General features: G+C 41.4%; 1 protein-coding gene across 10 annotated transcripts in view; it reads right to left on the bottom strand.

Annotated features, from left to right (window-relative positions):
* The window catches only part of LOC124555432 (pumilio homolog 3-like), a 208,254-nt gene that overhangs the window by 14,962 nt on the left and 174,328 nt on the right, over positions 1-18,964 (bottom strand). For all 10 annotated transcript variants that reach the window (XM_047129338.1, XM_047129336.1, XM_047129335.1 and 7 more), the window contains 2 exons: positions 11,049-11,194; positions 7,593-7,751 (listed from right to left, as the gene is read on the bottom strand). In XM_047129338.1, coding sequence (XP_046985294.1) covers positions 7,593-7,751; positions 11,049-11,194 — 305 coding nt within the window. The remainder of the gene's footprint in view (positions 1-7,592; positions 7,752-11,048; positions 11,195-18,964) is intronic.

The following is an 18,964-nucleotide window of genomic DNA, read 5'->3' as shown; positions in this document are numbered from 1 at the left end:
ATAACATGAGGCACACAGTGATCTGTACGTCACAAGCACTACCACTGGATGGTCCTCTCACTGGAGTAAAAAGCCATGCACCATATGGCTGTGGCCTATGTGAAGACAAGAAAGAAGGCCATCGTCCCATCGACATGGCTGGAAGGAGGTATGCGACATATGAGTTGTGGGCTTTACTACATGGAGCTTATAGTCAGTCACTTCCAGCCGCTTGTCTTCCTATCGATGTATGACTTTGTACCTCAACAGCGAGGTGATATCATGCAGGGGAATGGCACAATGAAATACCTGAGGATTACGACATGCCTCCTTGGCTGCTAGATCTGCCCTTTTGTTCCCCGTAACACCCATGTGTCCTGGTATCCAGCAGAAAGACACCTCCTTCCCCAATTGTTGTAGTTGGAAGAGGGCATCCTGGATATTCTGAATTACTGTATGTGCTGGGTACAATTGTTCATGAGAGTAAAAGGCACTAAGACAACTGGACCAGACAAGATATTTAGCATTGGACAAATGTCGCCTGCAAGATCGCATATAGTTCTGCATAAAACACAGTAAAATTCTTGAGGCAGTTGGATCTTGAGGACATGATCCAGGAAAATGACAAAGCAACCAACAGAGTACCCCCTGCTTAGACCCATCTGTAAAGACAGCTACATAGTTGTGGTGCTCACATAAAGAGTGAGAAAATATCAAATTAAAAAAAAAAAAAAAAAAAAAGCAGGAGTACAATCTCTCCTGTATTGTACTAAATCTGAAATAATGCTGGGCCTCGGCAGTAATTAGGGTGGTAGATGGGTAAAACCCTGGACTTGGGGTTGTATATGCTCCACACTGAGTGACTCCTGCACACACTGCATGCGGATCCCGAATGGCACTGTGGCTCATGGATGGTTGGAGAAAAGGCATTCCAGAGGCAGACGAGCAACAGCGTGATATGTGGGTGAAGTCAGAGATGCGAAGAACATACAAGCCTGATGTACCATGAGGAGCTGCTGCTAGATGATTACTGGCAGTTCCCCAGCCTCAGCACACTGACTGGGCATGAGACTGGTCCTGTAAGCATCCACAGCCAGTTAAATTCCCTGATGGTGGACAGTGTCAATGATCTTCAAATAAGAAGGCCTCAGTGATCCATACACCATGCACCCATAGTCCAGCCGCAAACACACGAAAGTCCTATAAAACTGGAGCAAACACACTCTGTCCGCTCCCCAAGACCTGTGGCTAAGTCACTTGATTATGTTCAGTGCCTTCAAGGTTCCGGCTTTCAATTCTCTCTGGTGTGGCAACCATGACAATTTGGAGTAAAAAATGAGGCCCAGGAACCTCACTGAGTCTCTAAAATGGTGTCCCTCATATGCAAGTCAGGCAAATTAAAAATACGATGAGAATGATTAAAATGCACAAACACACACACACACACACACACACACACACACACACACACACACACACACACACTTATCTACAAAAAAACTGAAAACCCATCTTTGCAACCCGTTCCTCTAACCCCCGCACTGTAAGTTGCAACTGAGAGCTCATTGTTGCAACACTGGAGGAGGAACAGAAAATAGCAAAATCGCCCACAAATAAGGAGCATTGTACAGGACTCCTTACCATAGACATACTGTTTATGGCTATTGCAAAGAGGGTAACACTTAAAACACTGCCCTGAGGGATACCTTTCTCCTGCTCAAAACGATCTGACAGTTAGTCACTGACTCTGGTCCTAAAAAACTGCTGAGACAGGAAAGACAATATTAAGATAGGGCAGGGGGCACGAAAGCCCCACTGATGCAGTTGTTTGAGAATACATTGTTTCTAAGTAGTGTCGTACACCTTACTGATATCAAAAACATGCTAATAGGGTGATGTTTATGTGGGAAAGCCTGCTGAACAGCTGCATCTAACATGGTCATGTTCTCAACAGTGGACCAAAATCTCTGGAATTCACACTAAGAGTGGCTAAGGACTTAACTGGTCTGTAACAACCAGACCAGACAATGGTTAACCATTTGCTCCAGGGTCTTTCCTACATAGCTCGTTAAGGCAATACTCCGATAACTACTGGGACATGTGCGGTCCTTTTCTTGGTTTGAGGAGAGGTATCAGCAGTGCCCCTCTCCACGAGTTGGAGAAGTTACCTGCCTGCCATATAAGATCAAAACATGTGATGAGGAGTTCCTTCGAGATTGCTGGCAAATGCTGAGGTACGCAGTACAGAATTTGGTCGTGACCAGGTGCAGTACCACGAGTCTCAGACAGAGCAGATTCCAGCACCCACATGGGACAACACAGCTATAAGTCTCACAATTGTCAAATCTAAAGTCCAATTTTTTCTTATCTACAGTCTCATGGTAGCAATGAAACATTGATTCCTGGCTAGCAATGGCAGTAGTTTGTGCAAAATTCTCTGCCAGCATCTGACCAATGTGTCTGGGCACTATTTGGAGACATCCCTGTTTCAGCACTGATAAACAACTGTGTTTACCAGAAATCCTCCTTATGGCTTTCCCTACTTTTGAAAAACAAATGGAGCGATTGATGGAGTCCAGAAACATTTACCATGACCTTTCCTTGCTCTCCTGAATTATGCGTCGAACCTTGGCTCTTGCGAAACAAAATGCTGTGAGATTCTCCGCTGTGGGGCAGTACTTAAACTGTCTAAGTGCTGCATGCCTGGCCCTGATTGCTGAGTGGAACTCGCCAGTCCACCAAGGTACAGGTTGCCTCCGAAGACGGCAAGAGGACTTTGGGTTGAATAAGTCAGCAGCATGAAGGTTGGATAAGTCAGCAGCATGAAGATTGGATAAGTCAGCAGCATGATGGATCACTTACATAATGTGGTCCACCCATTCCTGGAAACTGTTGTGGTGTTCTAACACAGCAAACTGCACCAACAGCATTCAGTTAGCCCTGCTAAACATTCATTTTGGTGGCTGCTCTTCAGGTCCATCCAATAGGTGAATGCGGAGTGGTAAGTGGTCTCTAGAATGAAGGTCATCAGTGACTTCCCACTGAACAGTCTACAAGGGCTGGCGAGCAGAAAGGGGAGGTCAATGGTTGAGAATGACCCAGTGGTAGCACAGAAATGGGTGAGAGTACCTATGTTGAAGATGCAACGCTCATGAAAAATCATGAGGCTCTCCAAAGCCCAACCCCAAGGGCAAGTAGAGGTCAAACCTTACAAAACGTGATGGGCATTGATGTTTCCCAGCAGGAGATAAATGGTCGGGGGAGTTGTTCTACAAGATCTGTGAGAGCCTCAGAGTCTATTGCATCCTGCGGAGGCAGATAAAGGGAGCAAACTGTGATCCTCTGACACACATGAATGTCAACAGCAATGGCTTGCAGGTCAGTAGCCAGGGGGAGAGCAGAGGAGTGGTGTGTGGTATTGACAAACACTGCAACCCCTCCCTTGGCCCTTTCCCCATTCAGATCATCCTTGCGATAAAACATATAACCCTGCAGTACAGGGTCATCACATGCTTTAAAATGTGTTTCCTGCCAACACAAGCACAGGAAGCATTGCTGTGTTAGGAGTTTCAGTTCCTCCACATGTGTCCTGAACCTATTAATGTTCCATTGTATAATGGGAGCCATCTATCATGGTGTAGTACTTTAAGCTTGACTTTCTGCTGGGGCAGCAAGCCCACAATGGGTGGAGGCTCAATCTTCAGGCATGGTGATTGCCCCAGTCTGACATCAAGTTCCATTGCTTCCGAAGAAGATTTGGGAGAGATGTCAGATAGGATGACATTGAAATCATCAGACTGTGTACCTCCTGTCTCCATCACTGGCCAATTCATCACCTTCGACTTCAGATTTTTGGGTCTGAGGCGGCTTTGGAGCCACAACTTTGGAAGTGGTGGGGGTGGGGTTGGGGGCGGGAGGGGGGGGGGGGGTTGGCAGGCTTGAAAGGAACTGCAGCAGCACAAGTGCATTATCTGCAGGTGCTAGTGCTGATACAGCAACCTCCGTTTGTGTAGTGGCATCAGTTTTCTGCTTCTTGGCTTCACAATATGGGATGCGCTTTGTTGTTTTGATCTCCTGGATCTTCCATTCCTGCAGTCCCTACTTCACACTGAGTGATCACTAGAGCAGTTAACACACTTTGGTGGAGAAGAACAACCAACTCCATAGAGGGCAGCTTTACCACATTTCCCACAAGTGGCATCTCTTTTACAACCAACAGTAGTGTATCCAAAGTGCTGGCATTTAAATCACTGCACTGAGTATGGGAAATAAGGCTGTACACTTAGGTGTAGGAAACCTGCCCTGACATGCTCTGGTAGTTTGGTGCTGTTAAAAGGTAGGTCTGACTGGACAAGATCACCATCCACCAGTTTCATAATGTTTTGCACATCAACAATGCCTTCCCAGGACCACTCAGCTATCAGTTCTTATTGGGGAAAGTCAACCAGATTTCTGCAAGTCTCAACACCTTTGCTGTAATTCAAGGTGTTGTGCAGTTTAGTTTCATTTGCATACTCCCCAAGGCATTGAGCTTTTTGGAGGGTCTTCATTTGTTGGTAATTTGAGGTTTTGACCAACAGAATCCCATTTCGGTAATGCTTCATGGATTTTGATGTTCCCGCAAGGCCCTCCAAAACTTTTTGTATATTAAATGGTGAAACTTTGTCGAAACTGCCCTGTTCCCTTTTAAGTATGATAAACACATTCTGTGAAAATGGATATGTTCTGTTACAAGTGACTGAGTGAGGAGGACAGGCTATCTGAGCACTCTTGATATGCACATTATGGATGAATTACAGACATGTTTCAAATAATATGAAGCCCAATATAACTGTGAAGCTAGGCCAACAGAATATACTACAAACGCCAAATACAAAATTCTTAGGAATTTGGTTAGATGAGCATCTAAAATGGGACAAGCATATAGATGTGCTCAATAAAAAGTTAAGTAAATGTTGCTATGTATTTAGAATGCTCAAAAATTGCTGCAGTGATCAAACAGTATTGTGTACATATTATGCATTTATGCATAGTCTTTTGCGATATGGTGTCATATTTTGGGGCAATTCAAGTCAGGCAAAACGCTCCTTTATTATTCAAAAACGAGCGATAAGAATCATAAAAGGAGCTGCACCTAGAGATCCACGTAGGGAAATTTTCAAGGAATATAAAATCATGACTCTTCCATCCATTTACATCTATGAAAGTATATGCTTTCTGAAGTCTCACCCCCAGTTTTCTTCTTTAAACAGTGAATTCCATGACTATACAACAAGACAGAGTAATGAATTTCACAGAGAAGTGCATAAGAAAGCCCAATACAACAAGAGTGCAATATACCACCCAAAAATTCTCTATAGTGCTCTTCCCTTAAAAATAAAAAGGATTCAGCAGCTGAGCAGTTTTAAAAGTGAACTCAAAAGAATGTTAATAAGTAATAGTTTTTACAGTGTTAGTGAATATATGAATTCTTCAGAAAGATAGCGTGCCTTCACCTATCTTATAAGTTACTCATATACAAACTTGTGTCGTGGGGTAGACTCTTTTATGTACACACAAAAATTAATTAATCTGTCAATATAGAGTGTTACAATCATTGTTTCTTGTTGCTGTCCGTTATACACAGAATATATGTAACTTATTTGTGTCCTATATTGTTACAAATTTATATCATGTAAGCTATAATTGTTTTGCCCATATATTTAAATCAGATTATTCACTGATAGTTTTTACATAATATGTTGTTATTCATATTTTTTTCTGTATGTAACATATGACAAATCCCATATCATTGTACATGATAAAACGGGTGCTCAATAAACTGAAACTGAACTTGATAGACTGGGTGTTGTTGCCTTCCAGTTGCCCACCCTTTCCACTGGGAGGTGGAAAAGAAAATTTCAGAGGATCCAGTTTGGTCCCACGAGCAGCTAGGGAAAAAAGGACCCACTCAGACAGGGCCCCGTGTGCCTAAATAAGCCTTATACAACTGAGGTGCAGCAGATTCCCCAGAGGTTTCCTGCTAATGACTGTTCCACCTCAACAGTCACGCATCTCATCGGCACGTGGTACACCTTAAGATGAGGATTTTTTTTTATGGAGGTTTTTACCAACTTCATGGTCTGGGCTGTCAAGTCAAGATCTCTGTTCCCTGTGACACACAATGTTACACTACAGCATCGCATGATGGTCCCTGAAGTACGCCCGGAGTTTACAGTGACAGAGGACTGGTAGCGCTTACCAGTCTCCAGCTCAGGAATCCTGGAGTCGCCAATCGCCAATCAACAAATGAATGGTCAGCCCTTGAGAGCATGAAGAAGCAGACTCCCCCCCCCCCCCTCCCCACAGGGGTTGTGTGAACCTTATAACTGAAGAATGTCTTGTTGCTAAAACACACACACACACACACACACACACACACACACACACACAAACACAACACTAGTGGTACTTTTATGAAGAGGTAAAACAAATTATAAATTGCAGCTGTAAGAAACCAAGATCAGATCATAGTATGAGTGTGAGCAATCTTCGATGCGAGGATGCATGTTAAAACTGAAGAGGATGCTTTAGAATTGGGGCGAGGGAGGGAAAGGGGGGGGGGGGGGGCAATAGTATACCATTCAGCATACATATCTAAAAAAAAACTGATTACACAAAACAAGGGCTCCGAAGAACAACACAGATATAAAACCATAGTGCAAAGCTGCCATAGCAGATAAAACAACAAATCTAAACAGACTAATGGTAAATATTGCTCACCATCTTTCGGAATTCCTCCATTATAAAGTCAAACAAGACAGTAAATATAAGCTGCAGACAACATTTACTTCATTTTGTTATGCATCACTTTGTTTGTCCCCCTCTTCATCCACCACTACTTGGTTCATTTCTATCAACCACTTTCTGATTCCTTACTGATCAACACCACTGAGCCACTCAAATTGTTCAATGGCATGCCTAAATTATTCTCCTGTTAAATCCATCTACTAAAGTTTAATGTTGATTACAACATTAATACTGTTAACACACACTTTCTTTGCTGTTGGGTTTCAAATAACAATAATGTTTGGTCAATAAACACTGGTTCAGATTTTAGAAGGAAAATGTTAGAAACTGACAATTGTTTTCTATAAGGAAACTTCCCAGAATTTGTGTAAGGTAGTTACAGAAATGTCAGGATTGCTGGATAAGAATCTGAAACATGATTCTTTGGATTCCAAATCTGGAACTTCATTATTGTGTAGAAAAAGGTACTAATATTGGTGTGTTCTCTTGTGTACTGTGAACTTTCTTGTTCCAAAATGCAGAAAGGCTCGAAATTTAACAAATAAGGGACTCTTAACACAGTACCCTATTTCAATTAAGTGACTGTTTCCTCCTCTTCCTTGTCATATCAAATGCTTGGAGTTTATGGTCCCACTTAGTGCCTTGATCTTCTAAGTGGAAACCATTGGTGAAAGTATTTCAGTGCAATATGCAGACACCTATTGAAAACTAAAGAGATAACCTCTTTTCCATTAGAAAATTGGCACTGCAAGCAACAAAAATCCAATAATTGTTTTACAAATATGTTACAGTTACAGTAGAAACGAAACAGCATGTGCTCTTACTTTCATTCTCTTGAAGACGCTGTTTGTCTGACTTTATCAGTTGTTTCAACAGCCATTCCAGCTGTGAACTGAACTCTGGGCCCCTGTCTACCAATACTCCAGGTTTTTCCTTGCACACAAAGTGTACAATGTTCTTCAGCGCTTTCTCTAACTCGGTACCTGCAAAGGAAAATAAGACAAGTGGATAATATTCATGAAGAGTATGAACTTTGTTTGAAAATAACTAGAGAAATGTAGCCTCAGATATGGTAGCAGAACAATTAACACTTAATCATACAATTATGAGCACTGGTGTGCTCACATGGAAACTGAGCTTTATGAATATTATTCACAAATAGCATTCTTAATCACTATGTATTCAAGTTTACACATAACAAGCAACTATGAATGAGATTCTACAAATAATTTTCCATTAAAACTAACAATTTATCATATTTATGTATGATTTTAGAAAGAGTAATTCAGTGCAAGAGGCTAAGTTCAAATTATGTGTTTCATAAAACAGTACTCAGTAATTTCTCACTCAAGACCATGTTGAGCTCCAAATTCAGTTCCATCAAATCTGTTCTGTATTAGTTAGCATTATGATACATATAGCTGTAGATAGTTATATTTTATTTTAAAGTGTGAGATGGATTAAGTTGTATGGATCCTCTTATTTCTGACTGCAACTCTGTTGCAGTTGGCTTTTCATATTTACATGTATGTTTCTGTTCTGGGGTAAATTATCACTCCATTTTTATTTTGCTGGTTAGTTATAAGACACCTATTCTGTGTAACATCTTACAGGTAATGTTATAGGCTTGACAATTTTATGTGGGGTGAAAGGATGAGGAGGAGAGGGGGGGGGGGGGGGGGGGAAGAGACTGTTAACATATGAAACAAAATTTTTATACCTTCAAATTTCACATCACTAAAATCAAGAACAGTTTGACCAAAATAATTCAGTTGTATACAGTAGTTTTAAAGGTAACAGAGGAATAATAAACAGTATAAGTAATTGGTCAACTGTTTACAGACATGCACACAAAAAACTGATAATATATTACTTGATCTTTAATTAAAATGACTTACAAGAGCATTTTCTTCAGTCAGGTATCTAATCTGGTGGGGAAAAGAACATCTTGTATATAGACAAATAAATTGTGAACAGTATGAATGATCCAATACAGAAAGAAAATAAATATTAAAAAAGATCTTTTCAAAGGAATATACAGAAACGTTACACAAGATCCCAACAAAGATAGCCAATGTAAGATCCTTTCCTTTACTTTTCTTTCAAAAGACGAACAGTTAACAGCCCAACCCAAAGATCACGAAAGTTTGTACAATCTTACACCACGAGTGCCACACTTCATTAAAAAGTCCTAAGTCTGGCTCTAGAGTCCAATGTGGTGCATAAACCATGGAAAAATGGAAATGAAGTCCCATACTGCTTGACAGAGTGTAGGGGAATGATACAGGAGACCCGCACTGCCGTACTAGGCAAGGTCTTAATGGAGGCGGTTTGCCATTGCCTTCCTCCGACTGTAATGATGATGATGATGATGATGACACAACAACACCCAGTCATCTCGGGACAGGTGAAAATCCCTGACCCTGCCAGGAATCAAACCCGTGACCCCGTGCTTGGGAAGCGAGAATGCTACCGCGAGACCAGGAGTGGTGGACACATAAACTATAACTAATTTAAGATAATAAGCATTGGTTCTCTCACAGACAGTACACAACCACCTGCTAAAGTACAGGATTTTTTAAAAAAAATATTATTTATTTTTTTAAGGGGGGAGTGCAGTCAATAAAATTTTTATGAATAATATGTCACACTGGCTGTCATTACATGGACTAAAATACTCTTTTAGTTTTGTACTCTTCACTACTGCCGAGTGTGAGCTATGTAGCTATTTTCAGCTGCTTAGTATAACCCATCAAATTGGATTACACTATTCTTTATATTTGCTATAGTATACTACATAAAACAAACCATTATTACTGTAAAATTCGTAATTATGACACTGTGAATTACTTTCATTTCAAGAGAAGTGTAAATATGACCTCTTTATGAGCCCTGGACGAAGAATATGGAAAGCAATAACCTTTCTTACCTTCCTGCCATTCATTCATGCACCATGTCACAGTTGCTGCTGAACAAATAAAGATAACTAGGATGCTATGATTCTTCAGTTTCTCACAGTTTCTTTGTTGACTGAACAGTCCATGGTTGTACTGCCATTTCATTGTGACAATGGGCATAATATTTCAGCAATCCGCCAAGTCCACCCCAAGGGTGCAGTTGAGGTGGTTATTGCTCTTTATTTTTTTCCTAATAATGTGCCGGTGTACAATGAGAAGACAGTGACTGCCCCTTTCTCCATGTCTTTGTCTGTCTGTCTCCACAGGCAGTACTATAGAGAGGGCTGCACACTGCGCACAATCTGTTATTCCAAGTCACCCTTTTTTCAGGACATGGTACTGAGGTGTTCCAGTTCCTGTGTGCTAATATTTTAGTATCCTGTTCCTCTTCGCATGGTGATGGCAGCTGTGTGTGTGCAAGTACAAGTCAATGTGTGTTTTCTTCCGATACATACTGTGACCCAGAGTGCCATCTGCTCTGCTCTGGACTTGATGTGATGTCAAGGACTGGTAATCTTCATTCTTCAAATGGTGACCAAAACAGAATGCAGACCACCATTCCTTGACGTAAGGGTCAAGAGAAGAGATGATTGCACCCTACGCCACTGTGCCTATCTGAAGAAAATACACACTTACCTGTATCTGCATGCAGATAGCTGCCACGACCATCATCTATGCAGCTGAAACTGTGCAGTGGTGCAGAGTACTAAATAAAAGGATATTTCAATGTATGTAATGACAGCAACTGCAGAAGATTGTTGTCATTCCAAAAATAAATGCAAGTTTTCACAGTGGCTAACACTTGGTACAAATCTGTGAAGTCCCACATCAGTTTTCTAAACTCAAATATGCTGTGATGTACAATTAACTGTTTGCCTTAAAAGTTAAGAGAATAACTACATTTGTGGCAGCCACACACTTATGTATCAAAAGTCTTTGGTTTGTATGCAATGTTCAGTCCCCCCCCCCCCCCCCCCCCCCTCCTTCTCAATGTAGCACATAAATTATAACTGTGCCTCACATTGTTTTGTACATCCCCCAAGATCCCTTTACTTACATACCTGAATATATATGAGCAGATACCAGCAGTAACTGCACTTGAAGACAAACAAGTTAGCTGCTTATATTCCTTTGTCATTAGCTGCACATACAATCATTAGCGACTAGCCGTCGCAAGTGAGATTTCTTACCTAAAAATTAAAAACAACCTTTTTCTTTTAACAACAATTGCTTCCATCATGACCATGATTTTGTCCTCAAGAATGTCTACCATTTTTATGGACCTCCCGCAAATGCAGCAAAATATTACATTTTACCACTCACCTTTGCTGACGCAAATTGCTTCATAACACAACACAGTTCGACGACCATCAGATATCCAGTAGGATAGATCAGTGTTGATATCTTCCAAAAGAGGATTAATGAAGGGTTCTAAAAGCTCTGCATGTCTTACTTCATCAGACTTCTTCCTAAAAAACACAAAATATAATGTAATTATGAGAAAATTACAAATATGAAAATAGTGCAATACACCTGAAAACAGAAGTGATGCATGTTGTTGTAAGTGCCTTGGAATCTCAATTTGATATTTTTTTAACCACTCCATTAATCACCAGCCAAACCACCACACATACTAGGAGTATGTTTATTCACCGTTTTTATTGTCACTTTACGTTACAATGCCACAAATCTGACAAATCCCACTATGAATTCTAAAATATTCTGAGTAACTCGTATGATACTTATGACACACAGTTACTATGAAGTAACTGTATATGTGCAAGAACTTACACAAAGTCAGCGTGAAATAAAATAGAAAGAATGGGTCATTAATAGCGTCCACGGAACAAATACCAATACCGTGACAACATTTTGAAATGTTATCAGCTTCATCATTTTTCATTTAAGAAAATGGTAATTAATGCTTTCTAATCTGTATGTGGTGTAGCGGCACACATTTACATCTACATCTACATTTACATCTACATTTATACTCCGAAAGCCACCCAACGGTGTGTGGCGGAGGGCACTTTACGTGCCACTGTCATTACCTCTCTTTTCTGTTCCAGTCACGTATGGTTCACGGGAAGAACGACTGTCTGAAAGCCTCAGTGCATGCTCGAATCTCTCTAATTTTACATTCGTGATCTCCTCGGGAGGTATAAGTAGGGGGAAGCAATATATTTGATACCTCATCCAGAAACCCACCCTCTCGAAACCTGGTGAACAAGCTACACCGCGATGCAGAGCGCCTCTCTTGCAGAGTCTGCCACTTGAGTTTGCTAAACATCTCCGTAACGCTATCACGGTTACCAGATAACCCTGGGACGAAACGCGCCGCTTTTCTTTGGATCTTCTCTATCTCCTCCGTCAACCCGATCTGGTAAGGATCCCACACTGATGAGCAATACTCAAATATAGGTCAAACGAGTGTTTTGTAAGCCACCTCCTTTGTTGATGGACTACATTTTCTAAGGACTCTCCCAATGAATCTCAACCTGGTACCCGCCTTACTAACAATTAATTTTATGTCATCATTCCACTTCAAATCGTTCCGCACGCATACTCCCAGATATTTTACAGAAGTAACTGCTACCAGTCCTTGTTCCGCTATCATATAATCATACAATAAAGGATCCTTCTTTCTATGTATTCGCAATACATTACCTTTATCTATGTTAAGGGTCAGTTGCCACTCCCTGCACCAAGTGCCTATCCGCTGCAGATCTTCCTGCATTTCGCTACAATTTTCTAATGCTGCAACTTCTCTGTATACTACAGCATCATCCGCGAAAAGCCGCATGGAACTTCCAACACTATCTACTAGGTCATTTATATATATTGTGAAAAGCAATGGTCCCATAACACTCCACTGTGGCACGACAGAGGTTACTTTAACGTCTGTAGACGCCTCTCCATTGATAACAACATGCTGTGTTCTGTTTGCTAAAAACTCTTCAATCTAGCCACACAGCTGGTTTGATATTCCTTAGGCTCTTACTTTGTTTATCAGGCGACAGTGCGGAACTGTATCGAACGCCTTTTGGAAGTCAAGGAAAATAGCATCTACCTGGGAGCCTGTATCTAATATTTTCTGGGTCTCATGAACAAATAAAGCGAGTTGGGTCTCACATGATCGCTCTTTCCGGAATCCATGTTGATTCCTACAGAGTAGATTCTGGGTTTCCAAAAACGACATGATACGCGAGCAGAAAACATGTTCTAAAATTCTACAACTGATCGACGTCAGAGATATAGGTCTATAGTTTTGCGCATCTGCTCGACGACCTTTCTTGAAGACTGGGACTACCTGTGCTCTTTTCCAATCATTTGGAACCCTCCGTTCCTCTAGAGACTTGCGGTGCACGGCTGTTAGAAGGGGGGCAAGTTCTTTCGCGTACTCTGTGTAGAATCGAATTGGTATCCCGTCAGGTCCAGTGGACTTTCCTCTGTTGAGTGATTCCAGTTGCTTTTCTATTCCCTGGACACTTATTTCGATGTCAGCCATTTTTTCGTTTGTGCGAGGATTTAGAGATGGAACTGCAGTGCGGTCTTCCTCTGTGAAACAGCTTTGGAAAAAGGTGTTCAGTATTTCAGCTTTACGCGTGTCATCCTCTGTTTCAATGCCATCATCATCCCGGAGTGTCTGGATATGCTGTTTCGAGCCACTTACTGACTTAACGTAAGACCAGAACTTCCTAGGATTTTCTGTCAAGTCGGTACATAGAATTTTACTTTCGAATTCACTGAATGCTTCATGCATAGCCCTCCTTACGCTAACTTCGACATCGTTTAGCTTCTGTTTGTCTGAGAGGTTTTGGCTGCGTTTAAACTTGCTTTCGCAGTAGTTTCCTAACTTTGTTGTTGAACCACGGTGGGTTTTTCCCGTCCCTCACAGTTTTACTCGGCATGTACCTGTCTAAAACACATTTTACGATTGCCTTGAACTTTTTCCATAAACACTCAACATTGTCAGTGTCGGAACAGAAATTTTTGTTTTGATCTGTTAGGTAGTCTGAAATCTGCCTTCTATTACTCTCGCTAAACAGATAAACCTTCCTCCCTTTTTTTTTTATATATTCCTATTTACTTTCATATTCAGGGATGCTGCAATGGCCTTATGATCACTGATTACCTGTTCTGCACTTACAGAGTCGAAAAGTTCGGGTCTGTTTGTTATCAGTAGGTCCAAGATGTTATCTCCACGATTCGGTTCTCTGTTTAATTGCTCGAGGTAATTTTCGAATAGTGCACTCAGTATAATGTCACTCGATGCTCTGTCCCTACCACCCATCCTAAACATCTGAGTGTCCCAGTCTATATCTGGTAAATTGAAATCTCCACCTAAGACTATAACATGCTGAGAAAATTTATGTGAAATGTATTCCAAATTTTCTCTCAGTTGTTCTGTCACTAATGCTGCTGAGTCGGGAGGTCGGTAAAAGGAGCCAACTATTAACCTAGCTCGGTTGTTGAGTGTAACCTCTACCCATAATAATTCACAGCAACTATCCACTTCTACTTCACTACAGGATAAACTACTACTAACAGTGACAAACACACCACCACCGGTTGCATGCAATCTATCCTTTCTAAACACCGTCTGTGCCTTTGTAAAAATTTTGGCAGTATTTATCTCTGGCTTCAGCCGGCTTTCTGTACCTATAATGATTTCAGCTTCGGTGTTTTCTTTCAGCGCTTGAAGTTCCGGTACTTTACCAATGCAGCTTCGACAGTTTACAATTACAATACCGATTGCTGCTTGGTCCCCGCATGTCCTGACTTTGCCCCGCACCCTTTGAGGCTGTTGCCCTTTCTGTACTTGCCCGAGGCCATCTAACCTAAAAAAACTGCCCAGTCCTCGCCACACAACCCCTGCTACCCGTGTAGCCGCTTGCTGCGTGTAGTGGACTCCTGACCTATCCAGTGGAACCCGAAACCCCACCACCCTATGGTGCAAGCCGAGGACTCTGCAGCACACACGATCGCAGAACCGTCTCAGCCTCTGATTCAGACCCTCCACTCAGCTCAGTACCAAAGGTCCACAGTCACTCCTGTCGACAATGCTGCAGATGGTGAGCTCTGCTTTCATCCCGCTAGCGAGACTGGCAGTCTTCATCAAATCAGATGGCCGCCGGAAGCCGGAGAGGATTTCCTCCAATCCATAGCGACACATATCATTGGTGCCGACATGAGCGACCACCTGCAGATGGGTGCACCCTGTACCCTTCATAGCATCCGGAAGGACCCTTTCCACATCTGGAATGACTCCCCCCGGTATGCACACGGAGTGCACATTGGTTTTCTTCCCCTCTCTGGATGCCATATCCCTAAGGGGCCCCATTACGCGCCTGACGTTGGAGCTCCAAACTAACAATAAGCCCACCTTCTGCAACTGCCTGGATCTTGCAGACTGAGGGGCTACCTCTGGAACAGGACAAGCAGCCACGTCCGGCCGAAGATCAGTATCAGCCTGAGCAGCCTGAGACAGAGCCTGAAACCGGTTCGTCAGACAAACTGGAGAGGCCTTCCGTTCAGCCCTCCGGAATGTCTTTCGCCCCCTGCCACACCTCGAGACGACTTCCCACTCCACCACAGGTGAGGGATCAGCCTCAATGTGGGCAGTATCCTGGGCAGCCACAGTCGTAGTCCGATCGGGGGATGCGTGGGACGAGCTGGCCATCCCCGACAAACCCCCATCCGGACCCCCACAGTGATGCCCATTGGCAACAGCCTCAAGCTGTGTGACCGAAGCCAACACTGGCTGAAGCTGGGAGCGAAGGGATGCCAACTCAGCCTGCATCCGAACACAGCAGTTGCAGTCCCTATCCATGCTAAAAACTGTTGTGCAAAGAACGTCTGAATTAATCTACAGAGAGCACAAACAATTCGACACAAAATTTAAACGGTTATTAAAATACAAGATTGCCTAATAGGTGCAGTAATGCTGCTACTTGCGCACTGCTAACACACTGGTCGGCGGCGGAAGGAGACTACACGATTTTACACTATTCAGGTACTAAGACCCGATGCTACACTCTCAAATACTATAATACGCCCGAAATTTATGAATTAAACAATGCAAGTACCAAAAACACGCAAAGAAATTAAGAATTAAACTATGTAACAAATAAGTGAGCTAAGAGTATACGACTTGCTGCTGGCAGCTGCTTATCCAACGGCGGCAGGGAGCACACTTAGGAAGCTGCAAAATTTGTCTCAGTTGCTTTGATGCCCTGCGGAACACATTCCCATGCTGGGAAGCATGCCATATGTCATGCTGTTTCAGACCTAGTCTCATGAGTACACTTAGTCTCAATTATATGTCGACACAGAAATTAATAAAGACTTTATAAAGCCTTTCAAGATAACAATATTTAGCTGTTTTACGAGTTTCAGTTTCACACTTGAAGTAATTTCAGAAATATTAAAGTAGCCAAAGAAAACTAAAGTTTATAACTTCCAGTTACATTCAACATTGAGACACTTTAAAATGTTTTTGTAAGTACATCAAATGACGGCAAAACTCAATACTTAGCTACCAAAATAATTAATTACATAACGTTTTGTTTAACAGAATAAATTACATAATGTTCTTGGCTCTTGCAAAAAGCAATTATTTTTTAGTTAGTTTGATATTATTATTTTGGTCTGTTATGCTCCCTTAGTGACAGAACGAATCAAGCATCTTTGTGAAGCAGGAATCACCGAAACTGTGAATGTCTACGAGATAGAGATAGAGAGAGAGAGAGAGAGAGAGAGAGAGAGAGAGAGAGAGAGAGTAGTAGTAGTAGTAGTAGTCTGATTGTGCAGCCTTCATGTGAGTCATACACGTACAGGGAGAGGTGGGGGGGAATGCTAATTGTATCGTAGCCAGTTTTCTGTATTGTATAAATATAAAATTGACTTCAATCCTTTTGACACTTAGAGATGTGCTTAATTTCATTTTATTTGTTTTTGGGGAATGTGTTTTATATGTAATTGCACCTAAATTGATTTCGAAATGGGGACTGATCCAAGTCACGAGAATGCAATGTACAGCTGTTTGGCTACTATGTTATTCGGCCAGTCCGAGAAGAGATCTTTCACTCTCTATGGTACTGGGAGACTGGGAGATGAATTTAGCATGAGTCAGGAGAATTTTGTAGTCAGCTCTTTTAATGAAAGATCAAGTAGCTCAGAGCTATAAACATTTCCATTAAAACTGTGCAATAGTGGTCCTTTGATGAATATGTTTAAGTTTATGGTCATTCGTGGATCATGTCTATGCAAATTTTGGACTTTTTTTTAGAGACAACTGAGACCTGAGTATAAATTCTGCAGTGCCTGCTGTGTAGTCGTAATAACATACTTTCAGAGTCCAAAAGTGATGATCTACATAACATCTGAGTGACCATTTAAAACTATTAAACACCACGAGTTCTTTTTACAAAATGAATTTTTCACTCTGAAGCAGAGTGTTAAACTTCCTGGCAGATTAAAACTGCACGCCAGACTGAAACTCAAAATACTTGACTGCAAAAGGCAAAGGTCCCAAGCTCAAGTCTTGGTCCAACACAAAGTTTTAATCTGCCACAAAGGTTTGATTATTAACTGATCAAAAGTGCAGTTCTTTCAGAATCAGGTCTGAGTTAAGCATTAAACTGGCTACTAGGGAGACAGAGAAAATGTGTTGTAGATGTGGAAGGATTAATAAATACTATGCTTATTGTTGTTCTCTCATTTCTGGAACTATATGCTAGGATAGACTTGGTAGCACATTTGTCTGCACGAAATGCAAAAACAAGATAGATGGTTTGATGTAAGGACTTCTCCTCTTCATTTAGTATTTACACACAGACCTGGAAACATTAACTTACTTCAACAGCATAATACAGTTAAATACATCAATGCACACATGTAATGCAGCTAATGTTTTACAGATTTTCTTTACTAAGGAAATTACACTGCTTCAGGATAGGCCATGCTTCTGAAAAACTCACTCCAATTTTAGTAGGAGGGCAGAGTATTAACTGTGCCACCACTGTGCACTTACCGTATTTACTCAAATCCAAGCAGCACTGTTTTTCCAGTTTTTGTAATCCAAAAAACCACCTGCTGCTTAGAATCGAGTGCAAAGTATGCGGAAGTTCTGAAAAATGTTGGTAGGTGTCGCCACAACTAACTTCTGCCGTCAAATACATGTAGCGCAACACAGGTATGCTTTGCAGGCACAAAGATAAATACTGGCGCCAAAACCTCTGCGTCAGTAAATAAATTAAAAGAAAAGGTAGAAGAATGTAAACATTATGCCATGTATTCTTTCGTGTTTGCTGCTATCTCATTTAAATCTGGTCTGTCTAATAAACTACGAAACTAGAGTGAGACAACAGCAAACGCGGAAGAATATACATATCATGTCATGTTTATATTCGTATTATTCTTATGCCGAATAGTGATACAGTCAGAAATGAAGCACAGCAACTGACTAGATTTTTAAATAAAAGATGACTTTAATTTCTGTGCAGAATGTAATGTACTAAAGAGGCGTCTGCAAAGATTTTCACACGGAGAAAAATTTTCGCTAAACTCTCATTCAGAACATCATCTATCATATGCAGTCTATTATTTGGTTCTTGTTGATCATTATCAAAGAAAGCAGCAGTGTAAGTAACAACAAATAGCAGTCTCTTGCCATTGTTTCGCTTATGAGACAATTCTCCTCTCTTTTTTTTATTGTAAGCCACGTGCGCACACAAAAGCAAGCCATGCCACGAGCGGCAACAGGTCGTGAACACTCATTATCAGAATGCGACAAACAATGCATGATACAGTACAATAATGCATTTTCAGCTTAGAGTGACGTAAACACCTATAACAAAAAGAATGGCACTTATCAGATCAAAGTAAAATAAGCAATCGATTCAAACCACATGAATCACGTGAAAAAGGAAGGGTACCCGTATAAATATGGACGGAGCGCCTGACACATAGCATTGGCTACTTGGTAAAGCTTAACTGTCAAGCTTAAGACTCGAACCAAACTACTGTAGCTGTATCTTCATCCGTTCGACCTCAATTGTGTTGCACGTTACAATGGACCAACTTTTTTTTTATTTGGAGGGGTGGTCTAAAACTTTTCTCTTACCTCGAATTTCGAGTCTCAAATTTCAGGAGCGGCTTAGATTCGGGAAAATTTTTTTTCCTTGATTTTGAGTCTCATTTTTCAGGTGCGGCTTGGATTGGAGTGCGGCTTAGAT

The sequence above is a fragment of the Schistocerca americana genome, chromosome X, assembly GCF_021461395.2.
Source record: "Schistocerca americana isolate TAMUIC-IGC-003095 chromosome X, iqSchAmer2.1, whole genome shotgun sequence".
Taxonomy (NCBI): Eukaryota; Metazoa; Arthropoda; class Insecta; order Orthoptera; family Acrididae; genus Schistocerca; species Schistocerca americana.
The sequence above is the reverse complement of the archived record's forward strand: the minus strand, read 5'-3'. Positions and strand labels throughout refer to the sequence as shown.